The following is a 22,927-nucleotide window of genomic DNA, read 5'->3' as shown; positions in this document are numbered from 1 at the left end:
TATTGATTCCCCCCCAATCTACTCCTTCCCAATACACCACCTCTCATCATCTAGCCCGTACCTGACTTAACCCCTCTTGATGACATTTAAAACCCCTATTAGTCCACCTCCTGTTCCTCAAACTACCCCCTCGCTGTCACCCTCGCTAATGCTTTTTCTTTTGTGTGGATGTTTTGAATAAAAACAACTTACCTATTATTTACTTATCTGTGCTACTTAACGATGTGATCTACCTGTATTGCTGGCAAGGCAAAGCTTTTTACTGTGCCTCGGTACACATGGCAGTAAATTCAATTCAATTCAATTCTTAACCACTGAGAAAATTGACGTATTCTTTATTTTTAATCTCAAATTGTACAACCCGTTTGCTATATCTGAAAATGATTGAGATCTGCAGGTGTCAGTAAATCAACTAACACTTGTAGTTTTTATCGCTTTGAGTGCAGTTACTGAGTGTTGTAGAGAATTATCTGCTTGGGTGATATGGTTCCAGACGGGCCTTGAAACCAAGACTGTGTGATCCGGGACGAGAGCTTCCCATTCCACTTGCTTATTTCCCCCTTTAACTCTTTTGATTCTCTGCTTCTGTCTAGTTGTGTATGCACTTCATTTCTAACCTGTAACCTTTTTCTGATTCCCACCATAACAATATCTGTGCTATTCTCCATTTGTGCTCCTGGTATTTTCTCTCCCTCCTCCTCCTCTTAGTCCTGATGTTCCTTTTAATGTTTTTTGTTTGTAATGTGTTTCAGTTCAGGTTGTCACCGAAAGCTCAGCTAACTTTGATTAGTTTGACCAATCGCATTAATTTGTTGGATGTCTCTAAGGCTTTTTTTTTCAGATTTACAACAAATATTATTTTTCCTTCATGTTCTCATCTCTCCCTGCTTTTCTTCCCTCAACCAGTCAGTAATGAATTGACTCCTGCTGATATGCGCTGTTCTTTTCCACACCAGTAAATGTCAACCATAAATAAATTCTTCCTTTCTCTAGGGCCAGAAACAGATCACTTGAATTCGTAGGAGGGGAATAGAATGTGAAATGCTGCCTGAATGTTGAAGTATTGCTTTAAAAAAACTCTGAACGTGTCAGATTTGCTTGCTTGCTTACTTGTTGAATTTGTCATTTGATGAAAGTGTAACTTTTATTTTCTGTTTATTACAGTTGTGAAGGGAAGATAAAATGTCCCTGTACGATGATTTGGGTGTTGAGACCAGTGACTCAAAGACGGAGGGCTGGTCAAAAAATTTCAAACTCCTTCAGTCTCAGCTGCAGGTGAAGAAAGCTACACTTACGCAAGCGAAGGTAAAACTTTTTATTTTTCACCTGTTTATGTACAAGCCAGGCTAGAAGTGCAGCAAACTCCTGTTGCTGTTGCTAGATAGTGAAGGATTGGTGGCACACTCCCTCAGAGATATTGTTCTCAACCTTCCTGTGTTGTGCACCTTCCTTGTCTGAGCAGGGAACCTCTCCTGCATTCAGCTTTCAAGATCTTCTTCTGTTAAAATGTGCTTCAACTCATTGTGGATTCTTTGTCCTTCCCTTGTAACCAATGCCCACTCAACACTCGATACGACCGCTCAGGTGAAACCACAATGTGAGCTGAACCCTGTGTGGTTTGGCTCACAAAGTTCCACACTCTGGTGCCCGATCTTCATCAGCACTTTGCGATTGAGATGAAGGGAAAGTTAACATCAGTTTGGCAGAATGTTGGCTGCTCCTCTCACCCCTCCTTTTGTGTCAGGAGCAAGGTGCATAACATTGTTGAAGGGTGAAGAGAATCAAAAATTATTTTAAAAAGCAAAATGATGCGTTTGTGATAAATCACTTTTATCACTGACCAGTTATTCACACAATTTATTGTTTGTGAAGTTCTATTTCTGATAATGTTTATCAGCAGAAGGTATGTTACCGTTGAGATATTGTGGGTGGAATAATTTATTAAAGATTTATTTTCTTTTTGAGTTTGCCGTCTTTTCAGTTGGAAGACTTTGTTCTTTTGGCACGAAGTGACCCTGGTTCTAATTCATGTTTGCTATTATTTGTAGACCCAGCGCTCAAAGCAGAGCACAGTTTTAGCTCCGGTAATAGACCTCAAGAGAGGCAGCTCTGGAGATGACAGGCAGATTGTTGACACACCACCACATATAGCATCCGGTTTAAAGGTAAGAACCTCTTCAGCATTTCATGAATCGTGTTTTTGTTTGGTTTTGAAAATTTTATTTGCTGACTGTTTTGGTCTTGTGTTTACCAGGACAGAGGCAAGAAGGCAGTTTGACTATGGTTGATCAACAGGTTGTCACAGAGTATGCACTGGGGAATTATTGTTCATTTAGAAAAAGGTGCAACGTGTGGGCATGTTCTTTTTGCTTCCGGGGTATTGGTCTCTGTGTATGAACATATCTAACTTCTAGCAAGTGTAAGTGAGCACTTTGAGACAAACTCCGAGAATGCAGGAGAAACTCAGCAGGTTTGGCAGCATCTGTAGGGAGAGAAGCAGAGTTACCATTTTGAATCTCAGTGGTTGGAATGTGTGACTTAAATTCTTGGCATTGCAACTACCAATTGAGTCTACTTGCTAGCCAACCTGCCCCTTTCTTATGCAGGATAAAATGTCAGTCCCTTTGAAATCTGGCATTCTTGTGTCTATCCTGATTACTGTAAAGATGCAAAATTCACAACATGTCTATTTCTGTTTTAGTAGTATTTAAATTCAGTTTGAGCAAGTGGCTTTTGATACTTTAATTCCTGATTCCTGTGGTTGTCTTTGCTGGAACTATGGTGATGACAGATATACTGCCCGAGTCTACAAATCTGTGGGATCTCTCTGGTAATTACCAAGGCCACGACTGATTCAGCTGGATGGCAATTGGAATCAACGCTGTCAGTTATGATTGGTCCATCTTTAGGCATTCAGCATAAATTCAGCAATCTGGCTCACAACCAATAGAGAGTGATTGCGTTACATTCTACTTTGAGTTGAAGTAACGAATTGTGCATTAGTTTCTTTGATTTCCCTACTTAAGGTTTACCTGTAAGCTGCAACTGCGGGCTACATGGTAACAGTTTAGTGAATGGTTTGAGTTTAAAAGGAAAATCACAAATTCTGGAAGTCAGAATTCATACTGAAAAGTCTGGAAGTGGAGGGTGAGGTCATGCAGCATGTAATTGCGACAAGTTATACCATCACTTATAACAACTTGAAATGATCTGGCATTTCACTTTCTAGAACTGAAACGTTTGTAAAAAACGATTGCTTGAAACATAATCAGTGGCAGTAATTAAAGATGTAGCATTTCTGTTCAAAAATCGAATAATGATGTTACTACCAGAGTGATCTTGATCCCAGCAGGTGAATTGAAATATTCATTGAACATTTCTTTTTTATGCATGTCAGGGGGTTCTGCTGTGAAGGCTTTGACTCGAGCTCCAAGGTAGTTGTATTCAGCGAGCTGTCATCAGCCCACCAGGATAATCTTGGTTAAATGATGTAGACGTTGGTGTAAAGGGTGGAATTTTAAAACTTGTAGATGACACAAACTTTGGAAGTATTGTGAATTCTGAGGGGGATAATGTTAAATTGTAAAAGATTTCATGGATGCGTTGGTTGGCAATTATCAGCTGAAATGTAATGCAGAGAAGTGTGAAGTGATTCATTTTAGTAGGAAGAAAATGGTGGGGAATTATAAAATCAGGGATATAGTTCTAAAGAGGGTGCAGGAACTGAGAGACCTGGGGGTATATTGATACAAATTGTTGACGGTTATAGGGCAAATGAAGAGTGTAGTTACTACCTAAATGTGCTTTATAGATGGACATTAAGAACAAAAACAAAGAAGTTACAATAAATCTCTAGATAAGGCACTTAGGCTGAACCAGTGTTTTATCATGAACTAGAAAGCTTTGTTAATGTCTGAGGTCCACACTTGAGGAAGCTGGAAAGCATTAAAGAGAGTGTGTGCTGAAAAGACTCATGAGAATAGTCTCACAAGTAATGAGGATCAGTTACGTGGGTTGGACAAAGCTATTTTGCTCGAAGAGAAGATTTGATGGTGATATTCAAATATCAGACAGGGTCAGGGCAGAGGTTGATGGGGACAAACAGCTCCCGTTGTTAGAAGAATCGAGAACCAGAAGATGCCAACTTAAGGTGACTGGCTAAAGAAGCAATAGCAACATGAGAAAGAACCTTCACTTACTGAGTGGATAGGATCTCGAATGCACCATCCGAGAGCATGGTGCAGGTAGAATCAACCATGGCTTCCAAAAGAGTTTTCAATCCTAAACTAAGGAGGAAATATTTGAAGGTTAAGGGGAAAAGCCGGATATTGGTACTAGGTGAGTTGCTCTGGCAGAGAACCAGCCGAGACGCAGACAGCTAAATGGCCTCTTTCTCTGCTGTAACCATTCTATGATTCAGTTCCTTGATTCTTCGTTTGTGATCTAGGCAGAATATATCCCTAAGGAGGGTCTTGTGTATAAAACAAAGTGCTGTTTTGCTTTATTATTTAGCATATGAAATGTTGTTACTGTTTCCAAGGACCCGGTACCAAGTGGATTCTCTACAGGAGAGGTTTTGATCCCACTGGCTGATGAGTATGACCCCATGTACCCAAACGACTATGAGAAAGTTGTGAAACGACAACGTGAGGACAGACAGCGACAGCGTGAGCTGGAACGACAGAAAGAAATTGAAGAAAGAGAAAAGTAAGTGTTTTGAAAGCTCTGAATGTTTTTTTCTGTTTTTGAAGGAGGAGTGCAAGAATACTACTTTGCCAAAACTGTGCCTCAAATAGTTTAAAGTTTGAGGTATTGAACATAAGTTTTGCTTAGTGGGGCAGCGCAGTGGCTTAGTGGTTAGCACTGCTGCCTCGCAGCACCAGGGACCTGGGTTCGATTCCAACCTCAGGTGACTGTCTGTGTGGAGTTTGCACATCCTCCCTGTGTCTGCGTGGGTTTCCTCCGGGTGTTCCGGTTTCCTCCTACAGTCCAAAGATGTTCAGGTTAGGTGAATTGGCCACGCTAAATTGCCCATCGTGTTAAGTGCATGAGTAGGAGAATGGGTCTGGGTGGGTTACTCTTCGGAGGGTCGGTGTGGACTTGTTGGGCCATAGGGCCTGTTTCCACACTGTGGAATCTAATCTAATCTAATCTAATCTAATCTAATCTAATAACAGGTCTCAACATCAGCAATAGCATTGGCAACATGAACTGACATGCCAAATTATCTAAATAGGCCACTTTCAGTGTTTTATCTTTGCTTTTATCTGCACTCTGTTTTTTTGCAATTTGCACCATGTCACCTCGAATTCTATGTATCGACCTCTGAACAGCAGCTTAATTTCAGCATTTTGTAAAAGGCAGTTGGGATGTGAAGAGTGTGTTTGGGTGAATATTTTGCAGAGTAATGGATTCAGGAGAATTAGAGTTGGAATCAAGGATGACAGGAGCTCAATTGTTTGGCTTCAGAAGCTAGTTCTCCCTGTTGGACAGACTTCATGGACTCCTGTAACATTTTTAAAAATTCATTCAACTATTCTAATACAGTTACAACACTAACATTTACTTGACAATGTGGAAAATTGTCCAGGTATATCCTATACACATAAAGCAGACAAATCCAACATGGCAAGTTACTGTCCCAATAATCTACTCACGATCATCAGTAAAAAGATGGAAGGTGTCATCAACAGCGCTATAGTTCAACAGTAACCTGCTCAGTGATGCCCAGTTTGGTTTCTGTCAGGTGCACTCAGCTCCTGACTTTACTGCAGCCTTGGTTAAAACGTGGATGAAAGAGCTGAGTTCCAGAGGTGAGAGTGACAGCATTGATATCAAGGCTGCATTTGACTTGAGTGTAGCATCAAGGAGTCCTAGCAAAACTGGAATCAATCAATATTAAGAGGCAAATTCTCCACTGGTTAGAGTCATACTAATTACATAGGAAGGTGATTGTGATTGTAGGATGTCAGTCTTCTCAGCTCCAGGACATCTCTGCAGGAGTTCCTCAGGATAGTGTCCTTGGCCCAACCATCTTTAGCTGCTTCATCAATGACCTTTTCTCCATCATAAGGTCAGAAGTGGGGCTATTTGCTGAGTCCATGTTCAAATGCAACAAGATCTGGACAATATCGAGGCTTGGGCTGACAAGCAGCAAGGAACATTTGTGCCACACAAATGCTAGGCAATGACCATCTCCAATAAGATATATTCTTACCACTATTCCTTGACATTCACTGGTGTTACCATTACTGAATCTCCCACTATCAATATCTTTGGGGTTGCCATTGTCCAGAACCTCAAGTGGACTCTCAAATAAACACAGTGGCTACAAGAGCAGATCAGAGTTAGGAATACTGAGTGAGTAACTCACCACCTGCTTCCATAAATTGACAAAGCTGAACAGCAATTTAATCTTTTCCTTGCCTATCAAACCCAGTTATATTGGCTGCCAACTGAAGGGGAATTACCCCTGTATTGATTTACTACCTCTGCATAGTCCAGTCTGAGGGATACTGTACTTGTGACGTTTAAATTAAGACAAATTAACCAAAAACTGAAACTACACTTGATTTGAGATCTTTGTAGCTGTAATTTCCAGTAGAGTCAATGGGTGGCAGCACCATTCCTTGTACAAACAATGACATGAAGCACCAGTTGTCATTTGAAACCTTCTAGTGACCCCCCTCCCCTGGTGTCTCCCTCTCCCTCTCCCCGGTCGAGAAGCTGTGACAAATGGGCCGTTGAACATTGGCACTGATGACATAAAGTTCAGCACTAGTGTTGCTCTCTCTCTATAGTTTATTTTCCCTATTTGAAGCAAGTTAATGATTCTGTCAGTCTGTTGCAGTCAGCAGAAACCATACTGGCAGCAGTTTGTAAATTGCAGTAGACACATTGGCCTAATTCCTTGTGCAGAAGTTTGTGTTGCACATTTACAGTAGTGAAAGAATCATGGCAGCTGTGCACTCTCTGCCAGCACAGCTGTGTGAAAGGTGCCAGTGATCTATCCTTGTGGAAAATCTAATAGCAGCATTGGTATTACTCAGTCTTTCCTCAATGTTTGGACAGACTGATTGTTCCAAGTGGTTGGCAAATATAATTTATTTTTTCAGTGAACTTCCCCACCCAGCTTTGTCTAACCATATCAGTGTAGCTTTTCACCCTTGTGCACTTATCTAGCATCACCTTCAATGCATCAATGCTGTTTGCTTCAACTGTTGTTTGTTGTGAGCATGTTTCACATTCTAACCACTCTGCATGAAGAGATTTCTTCTGAATTCCTTACTGGATTTATTAGTGGTTATCTTACATTGATTGTCTCAAGTTTTGATTCCACCCCCAATGCATGCACATGCGCGTACACAAACATCTTTTTTTTACATCTATGCTATAAACCCTTTACTCAATGTTTCCAAAGTTGTTTTTTTTCCTCTCCTTATGATGCTCATTCGAAGACAGTGTGCTGAATGGATTCCCTTTGTATGTAACCATTACATGATTATCCTAAGAGAAAACTAAAAGTTTATAATATAACTTTGTAAATGTAGAATTCGAGTAACGTAATAAAAATTGAATGAAATACATAACATCTGTAAGGGCAATGATGTAGATTGTTGTTAACTGTGTATAGATGATGAGCGTTTGCCAGAACCCCAATAAAAAGAGATAAATGGAGCACTCTTGTGGCACAGTGGCATTGTCCTTATTTCTGATCCAGAAGCTCCAGATTCAAGTCCTGTTTGTTCTGAGCTGTGTCAAAGAATAGCCAAACTGGTTGATTTAAAATAACAAATTAAAACTGGTTGTTAGTTTAGGAGATGTATGCTTGTACAGCATAGCTTGATATTTTTTTCAACTGTGTATAGACTGGCTCTGATTATATCCTTCAGTGAGTAGTTTTCTTGAATACAGATCTTTTGTTGGAATAAAATTCAAGAAGATCTGCACAATAAATATTAATGTCTTTTCAAGTGTTGGCAGACCTTTTTCCTGAATTTTCTGTTTTTATTTCATATTTTCAGCTGCTTCTTTTTAGGTGACTAAAGCTTAACTTTCTCCCTCACCAGAATTATGAGGATGTGGCTGTCAGGAAGCAATGAGCTGACTAGGATTCTTTTATGTAAATAGGCTGATTAGAGGGGAGGCTATATTGGATTTGTTCTTGGCAGCGCAACATGCCAGGTGTCAAATACCTCTGTGGAAGAGCATTTTGGTGATAGTGATCACAACTCCATGACCTTTGCTATAGTCATGGAGATGGATAGGAGCAGACAGTACGGGAAAGTATTTAATTGGGGGAGGGGGAGTTACAATGCTATTAGGCAGGAACTGGGGCACCTAAATTGGGAACAAATGTTCTTAGGGAAACGCATGACAGAAATGTGGGGTTTGTTCAGGCAGCACTGGCTGATAGTGCTAGATAAGTTTGTCCCACTGAGGGCAAGGAGGGGATGGTAATGTGAAGGAACCTTGGGTGACAAGGGATGTGGAACATCTAGTCAAGAGGAAGAGGGAAGCTTATTTAATGTTGAGAAGGCAAGGATCAGACAAGGCTGTATAGGATTACAAGGTAGCCAGGAAGGAACTGAAGAATGGACTTAGGGTAGTTTGAAGGGAGCATGGAAAAGCTTTGGCAGGTAGGGTTAAGGAAAACCCCAAAGCACTCTACACTTATGTGAGGAACAAGAGGATGGCCAAAGTGAGGGTAGGGCTGATCAGGGATACTGGAGGGAACTTGTGCCTGGAGTCTGAGGAGGTAGAGGAAGTCCTTCATGAATACTTTGCTTCAGTATTTACTAGAATTTAAATCCCTACTGTGTGGAAACAGGCCCTTCGGCCCAACAAGTTCACACTGATTCTCTGGAGAGTAACCCACCCAGACCCATTCCCCTACATTTATCACTGACTAATGCCCCTAACCTACACATCCTAAATGTTATAGGCAATTTAGCATGGCTAATTCACCTAACCTACACATCTTTGGATTGTGGGAGCAAACCTACTCAGACATGCAGAGAATGTGCAAATTCCACATAGGCAGTTGCCTGAGGCTGGAATTGAACCTGACCCCTGATGTTGTGAGGCAGCAGTGCTGACCACTGAGACACCGTGCCATACTAGTGAAAGGGACCTTGATCTTTGTGAGAACAGTGTGAAACAGGCTGATATGCTCGAACAGGTTGATGTTACGAAGAAGAATGTGTTGAAAATTTTGAAAAACATAAGGGTGGATAAGACCCCTGGACCAGGAAGAATATACCCAAGATTTTGACGTGAAGCGAGGGAAGTGATTGCTGCGCCTTCGGCGATGATCTTTGCATCCTCATTGTCCACTGGAGTAGTGGTAGATGATTGGAGGGTGGCAAATGTTATTCCCTTGTTCAAGAAAGGGAATAGGGATAACCTTGGGAATTACAGACCAGTCAGCCTTACATCGGTGGTGGGCAAATTGTTGGCGAGGATTCTGAGAGAGAGGATTTATGATTACTTGGAAATGCATAGTTTGATTAGAGATGATCAACGTGGCTTTGTGAGGGGCAGGTCATGCCTCACAAGCCTTATTGAATTCTTTGAGGATGTGACAAAACACATTGATGAAGATGGTGCAGTGGATGTGGTGTACATGGATTTTAGCAAGGCGTTTGATAAGGTTCCCTGTGGTAAATTCATTCAGAAAGTAAGGAGGCATGGGAAACAGGGAAATCTGGCTGTCTGGATACAGAATTGGCTCGCCCTTAGAAGACAGAGGGTGATGGTAGATGGAAAGTATTCAGCCTGGAGCTCAGTAACTAGTAATGTTCTGTCGGGACCTCTGCTGTTTGTGATTTTTATAAATGACTTGGATGAGAAAGTGGAAGGGTGGGTTAGTAGTTTATCGATGACACAAAGAGTGGTGGATCGTGTGGAGGGTTGTTCTAGATTGCAGTGGGACATTGACAGGATGCAGAGCTGGGTTGAGAAGTGGCAGGTCGAATTCAACCTGGAAAAGTGTGAAATTATTCATTTTGGAAGGTTAAATTTGAATACAGAATACAGGGTTAAAGGCAGGATTCTTGGCACTGTGGAGGAACAGAAGAATCTTGGGGTCTATGTCCATAGATTCCCTCACAGTTGCCACCCAAGTTGATAGGATTGTTAAGAAGGCGCATTGTGTGTTAGCAGGAGGATTGAGTTTAAGAGCCACCAGGTTATGTGCAGCTCTATAGAGCCCTGGTTAGACCACACTTGGAATATTGGGTTCAGTTCTGGTTGCCTCATTGTAGGAAAGATGTGGAAGCTTTCGAGAGGGTGCAGAGGAGATTTATCAGGATGCTGCCTGTACTGGAAGGCACGCCTTATGGAGAAAGGTTGAGGGAGCTAGGGCTTTTTCACTGGATGAAGAAGGATGAGTGGTGAGGTGTACAAGATGATGAGAGGCATAGATAGAGTGAATAGTCAACAACTTTTTCTCAGGGCAGAAATGTCTTATCATGAGGGGGCATAATTTTAAGGTGATTGGACGAAGGTATAGGGAAGATGTCTGAGGTAGGTTCTTTACACAGAGAGTGGTGGGTGCTTGGAATGCACTGCCAGCGGTGGTGGTAGAGCCAGATACATTAACAACATTTAAGTGACTTTTGGATAGGCACGTGGATGGAAGTAAAATGAAGAGACTGTGGGTTAGTTTGATCCTAGAGCAGGATAAAAGGTCAACACAACATTGAAGGCTGAAGGGTCTGTACTGTGCTGCACTGTTTTATGTAGAGAACTGAATACTAAGACTTTGTAGATCATTATGCTTTCTTTTATGAAGATGCTTTATATTTACTGTTGGTTAGATAGCTTCCATTTTGAAGGATTGTAGAAAATGGATTTATTTCAAGTTTTGTGGAAATGCAAGGAGTGGTTTCTTTAAAAGAGGTCATTGCAAGTTCACTGTGGGCAATGAAGTTTTTTTAATCGAGACTTCCTGTCAACCGCATGACTGATTACTGCTTGCTTTATTGTCGACCCTGCTGGGGTTCTTTTCAATAGTGACTGGATTGGAGAGATGCTTCTTCTGTCTGGTTCAGTTGGAGGGAAACTTGTTGAAAATATGTTGAGTTGGAGGAAAGCTTGTAAACTTTTATTCCTGAGCATAAGAGTTCAGGGTGAAACCTATTTGCCCTTTGGAAAGTGTGATTGCAGAAACATCTCAAGATCGTGTTTCTGAAGCAGTAGTGTCTGACGTTTTCAGAAACAGTCGTGTGTGATGAGTTACTTGACCACACCAGCCAGACCATCAGAGGTGTGGGCTCTGAAACATTCTGCATTTTTTTCTTTTGCTATCAAGTGTTTCTGTTTTCAGAAAACCGATCTTTGCAGAGAAATATCATTTTTTTTATTCTCCTGAAGAGTGAGCAAGTGTGAGTTTGTGTGTATTTGGGGATTTCAGTGAGATAAGCATTTTTGCTTCTGTATTCATGAAGTGTATGCCAACCAGTTATAGCACCTTCAGTGAATAAGTTATTATTAAGTTGATATTAAACTTACAGTTGTGGCTATAAAAAAAACCCAATTGGTGTTTTTGTTTAAATCCCAAATATTTAGCGTTTTGGTAACTGGAATAAGTATTTTTTAACCCTCCAGCTTCAATTCAGTGGGGTGAATGTGGTGAAATTGTTTCCACTGGTTTAGAACAAATGAAAATCAACATAAGATAGCAGCTAACACTTCAAATAAAAAGGAAGAGAATGGTGTAAAAGTACAAACACGTGGCCACATGGATTGATTGGTTGAGGAGAAGGTGACCAAGTGATAATGTTACTGGAACAGTGATCCAGAACCCCAGGCTAATGCTTTGGGGACAAATTCCTGATGAAGGACGCCTACCTGAAACGTCGATTCTCCTGCTCCTCGGATGCTGTCTGACCTGCTGTGCCTTTCCAGCACCACTCTAATCTTGACTCTAATGCTCTGGGGACTTGACCTCAAATCCCACTGTGGCAGCTGGTGAAATTAAGCCTGAACTTCAAAACTAGCCTCAGTAATGGTGACTGAAATAATTTTTAAGAAACAGATACCATTGTTATATTTAAGAGGACAATTGGCAAATACATGAGGAAGATTGGGGGGGGGGCGGGGGGGTTGTGGGGATGGTAGAAATAAGTAATTCAGTGAAACGAAGTTCATGTGAGCTAGCTATTTTTATAATGTGTTTTTGTTATTTAGTGATATCTCCCTGAATACTAGATACAGCAGCAGTGTTTACTTTTGTAAAATAATGTGTGATTGTTAGCGTGTACTAATTTATCTATAAAACTATCCAGGCGAAGGAAGGAAAGACACGAACAACCCAGTGGGTTCTCGAGAAGACCAGATCCAGAGTCTGATGAAGATGATGATGAAAGAGAGAAAGAAAGGCGAAAACGAAGTAGGTGCCAGCACAGTGTCATGACTGTTACTTTCAATTTCTTTTTCACTCAGATTGCCAGTTGTTTCTGCTTAGGCAAAAGGTTTTCACCAGTTGAAAATTCTTTATTTATTGTGTTTTAGGTATGGGAGGAGCAGCAATTGCCCCACCTTCATCACTTGTTGAAAAGGACAAAGAACGTATGTACAATGAATGTCACTGTCGCTAAATTTGTTTTTATTATCAAATACCTTTCTCTGATGCTAGCTAAACATGTAGTAAATACGTACTTCCTCCGATGCAGGTATATCAGTCACTTGCAGCTGGTGATGTTTCTGAGCACTGGTTTCTTTAGTTGTCCTTGGTTTTGTTTGTTTGGGACGACATATTTTTTAATGACTCACTTTGGACACATTATGACTCCCCTCCAAGCCAGCTGAGGTTTGAATCTGGATCTCCTGGCCTGGAGGTGGACATTACCGCAGTGCTACAAGAGCCCTTACAGAATTCTTGTGTATGTGGTTTCAGAATGATTTGGAAGTGCCGGTGTTGGACTGGGGTATACAAAGTTAAAAATCACACAACACCAGCTTATAGTCCAACAGGTTTATTTGGAAGCACTAGCTGTGTGATTTTTAACTGATTTCAGAATGCTTGTGTCAGGGATCTTGCTTCTAATGTTTTTTGGGATTTCTTGAAATTCCAGTTGGTGGCTTGCTCCAACTAAAGTGGAGATCCTTCCACTGATGGGCTCACGGATGTTCCACTTTCCAGTTTTTGTGAAGGATCATCATCGCAAACATTAACTTGTCTTTACAGATGCTAATGAGTCTGCTGTGCATTTCCTGTTTGTCTTTAAGGTTTCCAGTGTTTATAGTTTATTTTTGCTTCAAAGCAAATTCTTACCTGATCTCAAACCTTGCTTTCTCGACTCTATTTTGAAGATCTCTTACATTGAAAAAAAAATTATGTCTCATTAACATGCAGTAATTCCAACCACTTCAACATGCAGAGAGGTTTATTCACAGAGAAACCTCTGAAAAACATGCTGTGAAATTGCTCAACTACCTCAAACTTCAGTCAAAGCTTCAAAGAGGCAGTTCAGTGTAAAACAAAAGGGAAATTGAGTTTTGCAGAATGATGAGGTGATGATCTAAGTGAACTGTTCAAGGTTGTTAAAGAATTAGATTGACTGGATCATGAGGCGGTCATGTAGTGGCAGTGTCACTGGATCAGGAATATAAAGAACTAGGCTCATTATCTGGGAATATGAGCTCAAATCCAACCATGGCAGCCTGTGGAATTTAAATTCATCTAAACAATAAATTCGCTCGATTGATAGATTTTAAAAAAAACTCTAATTGAAAACTTGGCCCAGTAATGGAGTCATGAAACAATAATTGATTGTTGTAAAAACCCATTTCGCTTTCTGATGTCCTTTAGTGAAGGAATCAGTCATCTTTACCTGTTCTTTCTTCCATGTGACTTCGGAAGCCCAGCCATGGCCGTTTACGTGCCAAACCGCAACACTGACACTCAGTTAACATCAACTTGGATGCCAAAAATGGCAAAAACACATACCCAACCCAATTGACCATGCAAAGTTTTCCTTGCTAACATCTGAGGGCTTGTGCCAGAATTGGCTTGGCTATCCCACAGATTAGTTAAGGACAGCCTAAAATAATCATACCTGCAGTTACTATCTCAGACACCGTCTTCACCAGCACCTTGGTATATCCGATCCTATCATCAATTCTGACACGCGAGAAGCGACTGTGCCAGTTGGTATATACAGTCAGGAAGAAGCTGACCGAGTTATCTTCCGCATTCACTCCAGACCCCCTGAGGTTTCATGGCAATCTGTCAAACATGAGAAAGGAAAACTCCTGATGATCGCCATACACCCCCTCCCAGGAAAAAAGCAGTACCATTGCTCGCCAAGCTGGCTGGATCACAAAGGATGTACCTGCCAGACTTGACCCATGGGCAGGTGGTGAGGGAAGCAATGAGAGGGGAATCCTACATGACCTCATCGTCACTGAGCTACTTGTCCCAGTTACATCTATTTTTGACTGGAGGGAGAGACATTCTGTCTTCGTATTAAGGATTCTCTCCCTTGTGTGCTGTGGCACTAACGGTGTGCTAAATGGAATAGGTTCAGAATAGGATGATTCTGGATCAGTGGTGCTGGAAGAGCACAGCAATTCAGGCAGCATCCGACGAGCAGCAAAATCGACGTTTCGGGCAAAAGCCTTTGATCAGGAAGGGCTTTTGCCTGAAACGTCGATTTTGCTGCTCGTCGAATGCTGCCTGAATTGCTGTGCTCTTCCAGCACCACTGATCCAGAATCTGGTTTCCAGCATCTGCAGTCATTGTTTTTACCTCAGAATAGGATGAGTTGCTCAAAACTGGGCAAAACAAACTTCTGAAATATTCTGAAGACTTTTATTCAGAAACAAAATTTCAAACTGCAATTGTTCTCTATACTTTATAATAAAATATGCAGGATTTGCATTTGGTGTGTTAATTTGCTGTTTTCCTTTTTTCTGAAAGTCATCCCAACTTTCCAATATGAGGATGAATCCAGATCTCGTAGTGCACCTAGCAAGGCTGCGATTCCCCCTCCGATTTACGAAGAACCTGAGAGACCACGATCCCCACCTGGTCCCACCAACTCTTTCATTGCAAATATGGGGTAAGTGCAAAATGAAGCTAATCTCTTCCATCAAATTTGTACAGTCGATTTTCATCTGAAACTCTCATAAGCAGGATCAATATTATGTAACGTCCTGATTTTATTTATATGCACTGTCAGAGTATGCATATTCTAAAACCCAGTACACTTGATGTGCAATTCAGACTAAATGTTACTTTAAAACTAGCTCTTCTCTGGGCTCCCCATAGCCAGTCTACCATGTACAAGTCACAAGTTAGGAATCTAATGGAATACTCCCTACTTGCCTGGTTGAGTGCTGCTCCAACAACACTCGAGAAAATCAACCTACTTCATTGGTACCTTTTCCATTAATTTAAACATTTACAGCCCCACCTCCAGTGGCAGTACAGTGACAGCAGTGTGTACCAGATCTCAAGATACCATGCCAAAAATTTCAGGGCGGTAATGTGATTAGACTAGTGACCAGAACTCCAGGCTAATGTTCTGGATGGGGGAGGAGTTTGGATCCCATTGTGGAAGGTCATGAGATTCGAAATCAGTATAAATCTGGAACAAAAAGCTCGTCTAATGGCAACCATTGTTAACTGGCATTCAAAACCTGTCTAATTCACGAATGTCTTTTAGTGTTATGGTGTTATCTACAATTCGGCAATGTGGTTGACTCTTAATTGCCATCTGGACAATAAGGCAGCACACCTCATAAACAAATATTTTAAAAAGTTGCCATGGATTCTTCAATAATACCTTCCAGACCTGTGACTTGAACTAAGGGAAGCAGGTCCCTGAGAATGTCACATACTGTATACCATCTTGACTTAAAACAATATTATCCTTGTCACTGGGTTAAAGGTTAAAGTTGCCAGGATTGGCTTAAAGTTGGTTTTCCATCATATCTGCTGCTGGTGTCCATCAAAGAATAACATTGGGCAGGTGTTTAAATTTTTAAATTTCCTTTGATTTTGTGGGTTTCACCTGATGGGTTAGGTTACATTGCTGTCAATATTCCCAGAGCTGGAAGAATGGTATTGTTATAGTAATTGACTAATCCAACAACAACTGTTCCTGTTTCTGCTCTCGCCATTAGATGGCAGTGTTAATCTCAAAAATGCTTTCTTCCAAAACAGCTATAACCTATGCTAGGGAATCACGTAGAATGCAGACAAACATATGTCACATTTAGCCTTGTACTGTGACAGTTATATTTTTCTGATTTTAGTCAAACTTTTGCAACATTTCTTTGCTTGCCTGCATTATAGTGTTACATGGTAACTACTACTTCTGGGATTTATATATTTCCCTCTGTCCCTGAGAAGCCACTTTGCGAATGGAAATTGTATCATAACATCAATCACACAGAGCAGGCGGGATTGGAGTTAATATGGCTGCAGTTCTGTGTGACTGTTTGCTTGTTTCGTGACACTATGTTGCAGGCATATGAATTTAATTTGGCATGCCTAATGAACTGACCAAGTAGGGCTGCACATGAGTGTTTTGCCATATTCATCAAAATGTGGGTCTGAAATTTTTTAATGCAGAAATCAAGGAAATAATGAAAGCTTGTATTTGTATTTAATGTTCGATGTAATAAAACCTGCCATGGCACTTGAAAGAAAATTTGACATGAAACCAGGTTTGTCAAGATAAATGACTAAAAGCTTATTCAAAGAAGTAGGATTTCAAAGAATCAAAAAAATCATAGAATCCCTACAGTGTGGAAGCAGGCTTTATGACCCATTAAGTCCACAACAATCCTCTGAAGATCAGTCCAACCAGACCTACTTCCATATCCCTAAAACCCTGTATTTCATGGCTAATCCACCTAGTCTCCACACCCCTGGACACTGGGCAATTTAGCATGGCCAATCCACCTAATTTGCACATCTTTGGACTGTGGGAGGAAACCGGAGCACCCGGAGGAAACCCACCAGACACTGGGAGAATGTGCAAACTCCACACAGTCAGTCGCCTGAGGGTGGAATTGAACCCTGGCAGAGCTAAAGGCAGACATTGTGGGCAATAATTTTGAATGAGTAGTATGTCTTGGAGGCTTAGACTAGACATGATTGGTAACTTGGTGCGATGAAATCTCATGTCTGACCACTGAGTCGGAATATTGTGAATCCAGTTGCTGTTGTCATGATCCCATAACAACCTGTAGTTTACTGCCAAATGGCAGCCTCACTTACAAAAAGCATGATGATTGCCAGTGAGGGAGCAGGGGCAGAGACCTTTAGTGCAGATTAGATTAGATTAGATTACATTACAGTGTGGAAACAGGCCCTTCGGCCCAACAAGTCCAGTTGTGGCGACGCTGCGGGGAATAAAATGCCCATATTCTAGCAGACTCGCCTCTTGGTCGTTTGTTCTGTGTCAGACTACTCTCCTACGAACCTGACCTTGAGAATTTTTTAAAACACACGGGGAGAACGTGCAAACTCTACACAGTCAGTCGCCTGAGGCGGGAATTGAACCCGGGTCTCTGGCGCTGTGAGGCAGCAGTGCTAACCACCGTGCCGCCCACTTTAAGAAAAGTTTTTATTATGGGAAAGCATTTTGAACGCATTGGCAGCATATATTAGTGGCTCAGTATTTAGCATTGCAGCCTCACAGTGCCAGGGCACCGGGTTGGATTCCAACCTCGGGCAAGCCTGTGGAGTTTCACATTCTCCCAGTGTCTGTATGTGTTTCCTCTGGGTGCTCCAGTTTCCTCCCACAGTCCAAAAATGCGCAGATTGGGTGGATTGGCCATGCCAAATTGCCCATAGAGTTTGGTGCATTAATCAGAGGGAAATAGTTGGACTGATCTTCAGAGGATTGTTGTGGACTTGATGGGATGAAAAGCCTGCTTCCACACTGTAGGGATTCTATGATTATTTTGATTCTATGAAATCCTACTTCTTTGAATAAGCTTTTAGTCATTTATCTTTTCAGAGGGTTGGTATGGACTTGTTGGGCAAATTGGCCTGTTTCCACACTGTAGGGAATCTAATCTATCTAATTAGTCTTCAGAAAAAAGGGGTAAAACATCTTAAAAATTGCATTTGCCAATTCCAGTAGCTGGATTTTGAGTTCACAAGCATCTTTTTTTAAAACTAAAAACAGGGGCACAGTGGCACACAAAATTATGCAGAAATATGGCTTCCGCGAAGGACAAGGTCTGGGGAAACATGAACAAGGATTGAGCACTGCACTGTCAGTGGAGAAGACAAGCAAACGAGGAGGAAAGATTATTGTCGGTGACAGTGCAGAAAAAGGTACCTGCTCACACCAGGCTGTAAGACTGATCTATACTGCTGTACCTGCAATTAAAGATACAAAATTATTATTAGCTGTAATAATTTTAGGATAATAACTCCATGTAGCTTTTAAGGTTTGCGATCGGATCTCCTGTGTTTATTTAAAACTGTCTCCTGTCAAGGTTGTGACCGTTCACTGTGACATAAATCTGAGTCAAGTTATAATTAGCATTTGAATGTTCTCTTCTGCCTTCCATATGCAAACTTCACAGGAGAACAGAAGGGCTAAATCAGTGGGTATCAGCGATGATGTCAAAATAACAGGAGTAGTGCTTTGTAAGTTCCATTGGCAGAAAGGTGTTATGTATCTATTAAAGGGATGTTTTAACTTTTAACTTTTCTTCCTGAAAATCACTTTTTCAGCATTGGAAAACTTCTTTGTGAAATATTTCCCTGACTTATAAACCTTTTTTTTTTTCACTTTTAATGTCCACAATTTGATCATTTGAATTACCCAGTTCTCTGTGATTAGCTTTTAACTTTACTAGGTTTTTCGAAGCAAGCCATCTCCAGAAGTTGCTGTTGTCAGTAAAGTTCTTCAGCACTACATCTTGAAGTGCTTTTTATACAAGAATGAATGAAGTAGACCTCACCTCAGTATAAAACAATAAAATCACTTGCGAAGAAAGGAGAGGGAAAGGCCTGAAACGGTCTGTCTCAGGTTTTTAACGATAAATATATTGAAGTAAAAGCAAAGTATGGCAGATCTTAGCGAATTGAAATAAAAACATGAAAGTGCTAGAGAAGCTCAGCAGGTTTGGCAGCACAGGGAGAGAGAGAGAGCAGGGTGAACTATATTTTAAGACCATAAGACACAGGCGTAGGAGCAGGTGATTCAGCTTATTGAAGGGTCTTTTTTCCATGCAGCATGAGTTTGCTCAGTCATTCAGTGTGATCACGGCTGAGCTAATAATCCTTAGCTCCATTTTCTTGCCTTTTCTCCATAACACTTACGATTAAAAATTTGACAGTCTTAATCCCGAGTATGCTTAATGCCAAGTCTCCACAACCCTCTGTGGTCAAAATAAAATTCCACAAATTTACCATCCTCCAACAGAAGAAATTCCTCTGTCTTAAAAAGGCAACCCCTTATTCTAAGATTCTGCCCTCTTGTACTAGACTCTCTCATAATCTTTCTACTCCGTCAAGTCCTCTAAGAACCTGAATGTTTCAATAAAATCGCCTCTCATTCCTCTAAATGACAATGAGAACATGTCCAATCTACTGAACAACATAAGACAGTGCCTGTGTACATGAAATCAGCCTGTTGAATCTTCTGTGGTCTGCCTATAATGCCAGAATATCTTTCCTTAGATAAAGGGTCCAGTTCTGAAAACTCTTTTTGTCAATCTCACCACTTGTGTTCCCACATATTTTTGTGTCATTTACAAACTTGGTTGTAATGCATCCATTTTCTGCATCTAGGTCATTGATGTGTATTGTAAATAATTGTGGCCCCCGCACTGATCGCTATGGTTTTGAGTCAGAAATAACTGTTCCTTGGAATTGAAGGGAATGTGATATGATAGTTTTTTTTGTTGACAAAGTGGGTTTTATGCTGTTGACAAAGAGGGAAGGAGAAATGAGTTGAACAGGGCGCAAAGAGCAAAAGTTGGGTAAAAGAGCAATATATATACAAATAAATATTGATAGCAGATGTGAATAATTGAAAATAGGTTAGGTTTGCAGAGATAAAACCCATGCAAACTAGAGATGCTTTTTTTAAACCAAAATAAAACTCCAACAAAATACCAAGCGTTCGCAGTCTTGCTCTATAATTCAGCACCAACACCGAAGTGGACCATGTGATTTGCCTTCTAAATTGTCTTTTGTGGAGACCAATTCATAGAATCACAACTAAAGGATAATTCTAACATAGAAGGAGGCCATTCAGCCTATAGTGTCAGCTGGCTCTGATGAATCATTCTGCCATTTGCCCGCATTCTCCATGTGGAGCTGTACATCCTTTTTAAATAGTGATCTGATATCCTCTTGAATGCCTTGATTGAATTTGCCTTCAACACCCTCACAGCAGCATAATGTGAGGAGGTTTCTCTCATTCTGCAGTTGATTATTTTGTCAGTTACATTATATCTGCATTCTTTTGATCTCTGTTCTTCCGCCAATGGGCGCAGTTTCTCCCTACCTCAACCCCACGTGATTTTGAGCAAGGGCTTATGCCCAAAACGTCGATTCTCCTGTTCCCTGTATGCTGCTTGACATGCTGCGCTTTTCCAGCAACACATTTTCAGCCCATGTGATTTTGCCCTTGCACAGGCATTCTGGCTGTTCATAGAGTTTGGGACATGAACTCTGTTCCTGTGGATAAAAAACGCAGTGCATTAACTTTCACAACTTCGCTTTATAGACTAAAGTGTTCCTCAGTAAAATTTAGAAACAGTCTCAATATGTGAATTTATTTTATTGATTTACTAACAGTAGAAATGCCAGCCACTACCAAGAAATCAGAAGCAAACCCACTGACAGAGATCTTGAAAAATCCCACAAAAGTGGTCTTATTACGGGTAAGGAATGAAAGTTTTAACCTTTTTTGCTTTTATAACATTTTTGCTTAGAAATTTGCAAGTTCATTTAAAAAAAAAACATGCATTTTTGTCACCAGTCTTTAAATGCATGTGGTTAGTTCAGGTTTCATATATTCTATACATCATTCACATGCAAATCCTAAATACTAAATGTATTTTCAGTGTAAAAAAGACCATTCTGTAAGTCTTACTGCTGTTAAAACCTACCACATCACCCTTTGCATTGACAACCAAATGGCTGACACTTGCTTGTGCTGGAGCATCAGCAACTGTTCGGTTTTGCAGATGATTAAAATTCTCTGAATCTGTGACACGTTCAGATATCAGGGTGACCATAGTTCTTTTATCTCTTATTTACATTTAACTTAAAGCAAGTAATAGAGCTACAGATTAATGGAGAGTCACTTGGTTCATTTATATTTTACATAGAATGTTTCATTTTTCTGTGGAACTTATTAAATGATTAACCATTGTTCACTACTAGATCTGCAAGCAGTATAGATGTAATAGTTTCTATTATTGGTAAATATTTAACTATAACTTCCTGCTGTATGAAACCTTTATTCATATTGCTGAGTTATTGATTTTTATTGATTGTTATTTTGTGTTGAATTATTTTCCATAACTATAATTGCTACTGAGGATATGCTTTATAACATCATTAATATTTAAAAGTATAGTACGTGCTGGTTGCCAAATGAGAAGCCTTAGCTTTGTCACGATTGGGAAAGTTTTTTATTCGAACAACAAAACAGCAAAAGCTTTGACATCCAAAAATGTATCTCAGTTTTTGCAATTGAAGATTAATTTTTATGAAGTGTACAGATTTTGCAAAGCAGACTGCATTTTTGAACAAGAATGTTGCTGGTGATTTTTTTCTCTATTTATTTATTTATTTATCTGTGGAACTTGGGCGTCACTGGCTGGCCAGCACTGACAGCCCATCCCTGTTTGCCCTTGACAAGGTGTTGATGATTGTTTAAAGTTTAATTGATTTCGTATATTAAGTCAATGAAGAGGAAATTGAATTTAAACGTTACTGCAGATATATTTTAGTAAAATGTATGATGTATGAATCAAACTTGATTCTGTCCTCACGTGTGTAGTCCAGCACCATTTCATATTCACTAGTTTGTATTTGGTTAATTATTTTTAGAACATGGTGGGGGCTGGAGAAGTCGATGATGACCTGGAAGGTGAAACCAAGGAAGAGTGTGAAAAGTATGGGAAAGTGTCCAAATGTGTCATATTCGAGGTAGGAACTTTGCTGATGTGTGCCTGATAGTATTAAGCAGGAGGGCACTACAAATCCTATTTCATGTACCTGCGAGGCAATTCTTTCCTTCATCAGGTGTGAGCATTGCTGGCCAATGCTGACTTCGGTCGTCCTTGGAGGTGCTGGTGACAATAGGAGCAACTTGCTAGGTTGTTTCAGAAGGCAGTTAAAAGGCAAACATGTTGCTGTGGGTCTGGATTCAAGTAGCCCAGTCTGGGCAAGGACAGCAGGTTTCCCTCCCTGAAGGACATCAATGAGCTGTTTAGTTTTCACAATAATTTAGTAGATTCATGGTCACTATTATTGGTTCTAATGCTTTTATTCTAGTTTTATTTTGTTCACTGAATTTTCATTCCCTTGCTATTATAGTGGGATTTGAATTCATGGTTCCAGAATATTAGCCAAACTCTGAATTACTTGTCTAGTGTTATAAAAGCTGTTCCTCCATACACATAAATTCAGTTTTATCTCCAATTGAGTCAAAATGATTACAGTTTCTGTTATTAATCAGGCTCATCAGCTTGGGAGAAGTTTCTTTCTCCAGTGGAACTGGCCCCAGTAACGTGATGTTTTATCAGGCAATCGAATAGTGTGTTACTGCAACAGCACATTAGACCGCAGTGCCAGACTTATTTGAATGCTAGTGAATCTACAAAAGGGAAGAAAATGGTTAAATTAATATTTCAAAGAAACATCTTTCCCTGTTATTTCTTTATTATCTTGTACTCTCACCACTCACTTTCCAACACAACTGACTGC

At 40.4% G+C, this 22,927-nt stretch overlaps 1 protein-coding gene across 3 annotated transcripts in view; it reads left to right on the top strand.

The window, feature by feature from the left end:
* rbm17 (RNA binding motif protein 17) overlaps positions 1-22,927 on the top strand; it is a 36,183-nt gene that overhangs the window by 996 nt on the left and 12,260 nt on the right. For 2 of the 3 annotated variants that reach the window (XM_043714141.1, XM_043714140.1), the window contains exons 2-10: positions 1,165-1,305; positions 2,049-2,165; positions 4,541-4,707; positions 12,291-12,394; positions 12,517-12,573; positions 14,927-15,068; positions 18,153-18,304; positions 20,786-20,871; positions 22,049-22,147. In XM_043714141.1, coding sequence (XP_043570076.1) covers positions 1,183-1,305; positions 2,049-2,165; positions 4,541-4,707; positions 12,291-12,394; positions 12,517-12,573; positions 14,927-15,068; positions 18,153-18,304; positions 20,786-20,871; positions 22,049-22,147 — 1,047 coding nt within the window. In that variant the 5' untranslated portion in view covers positions 1,165-1,182. The remainder of the gene's footprint in view (positions 1-1,164; positions 1,306-2,048; positions 2,166-4,540; positions 4,708-12,290; positions 12,395-12,516; positions 12,574-14,926; positions 15,069-18,152; positions 18,305-20,785; positions 20,872-22,048; positions 22,148-22,927) is intronic. The other variant, XM_043714143.1, reaches the window with a different exon arrangement.

The sequence above is a fragment of the Chiloscyllium plagiosum genome, chromosome 23 (genome assembly GCF_004010195.1).
Source record: "Chiloscyllium plagiosum isolate BGI_BamShark_2017 chromosome 23, ASM401019v2, whole genome shotgun sequence".
Taxonomy (NCBI): Eukaryota; Metazoa; Chordata; class Chondrichthyes; order Orectolobiformes; family Hemiscylliidae; genus Chiloscyllium; species Chiloscyllium plagiosum.
Note: the sequence above shows the minus strand (reverse complement) of the source record. Positions and strands in the feature narration are given on the sequence as shown.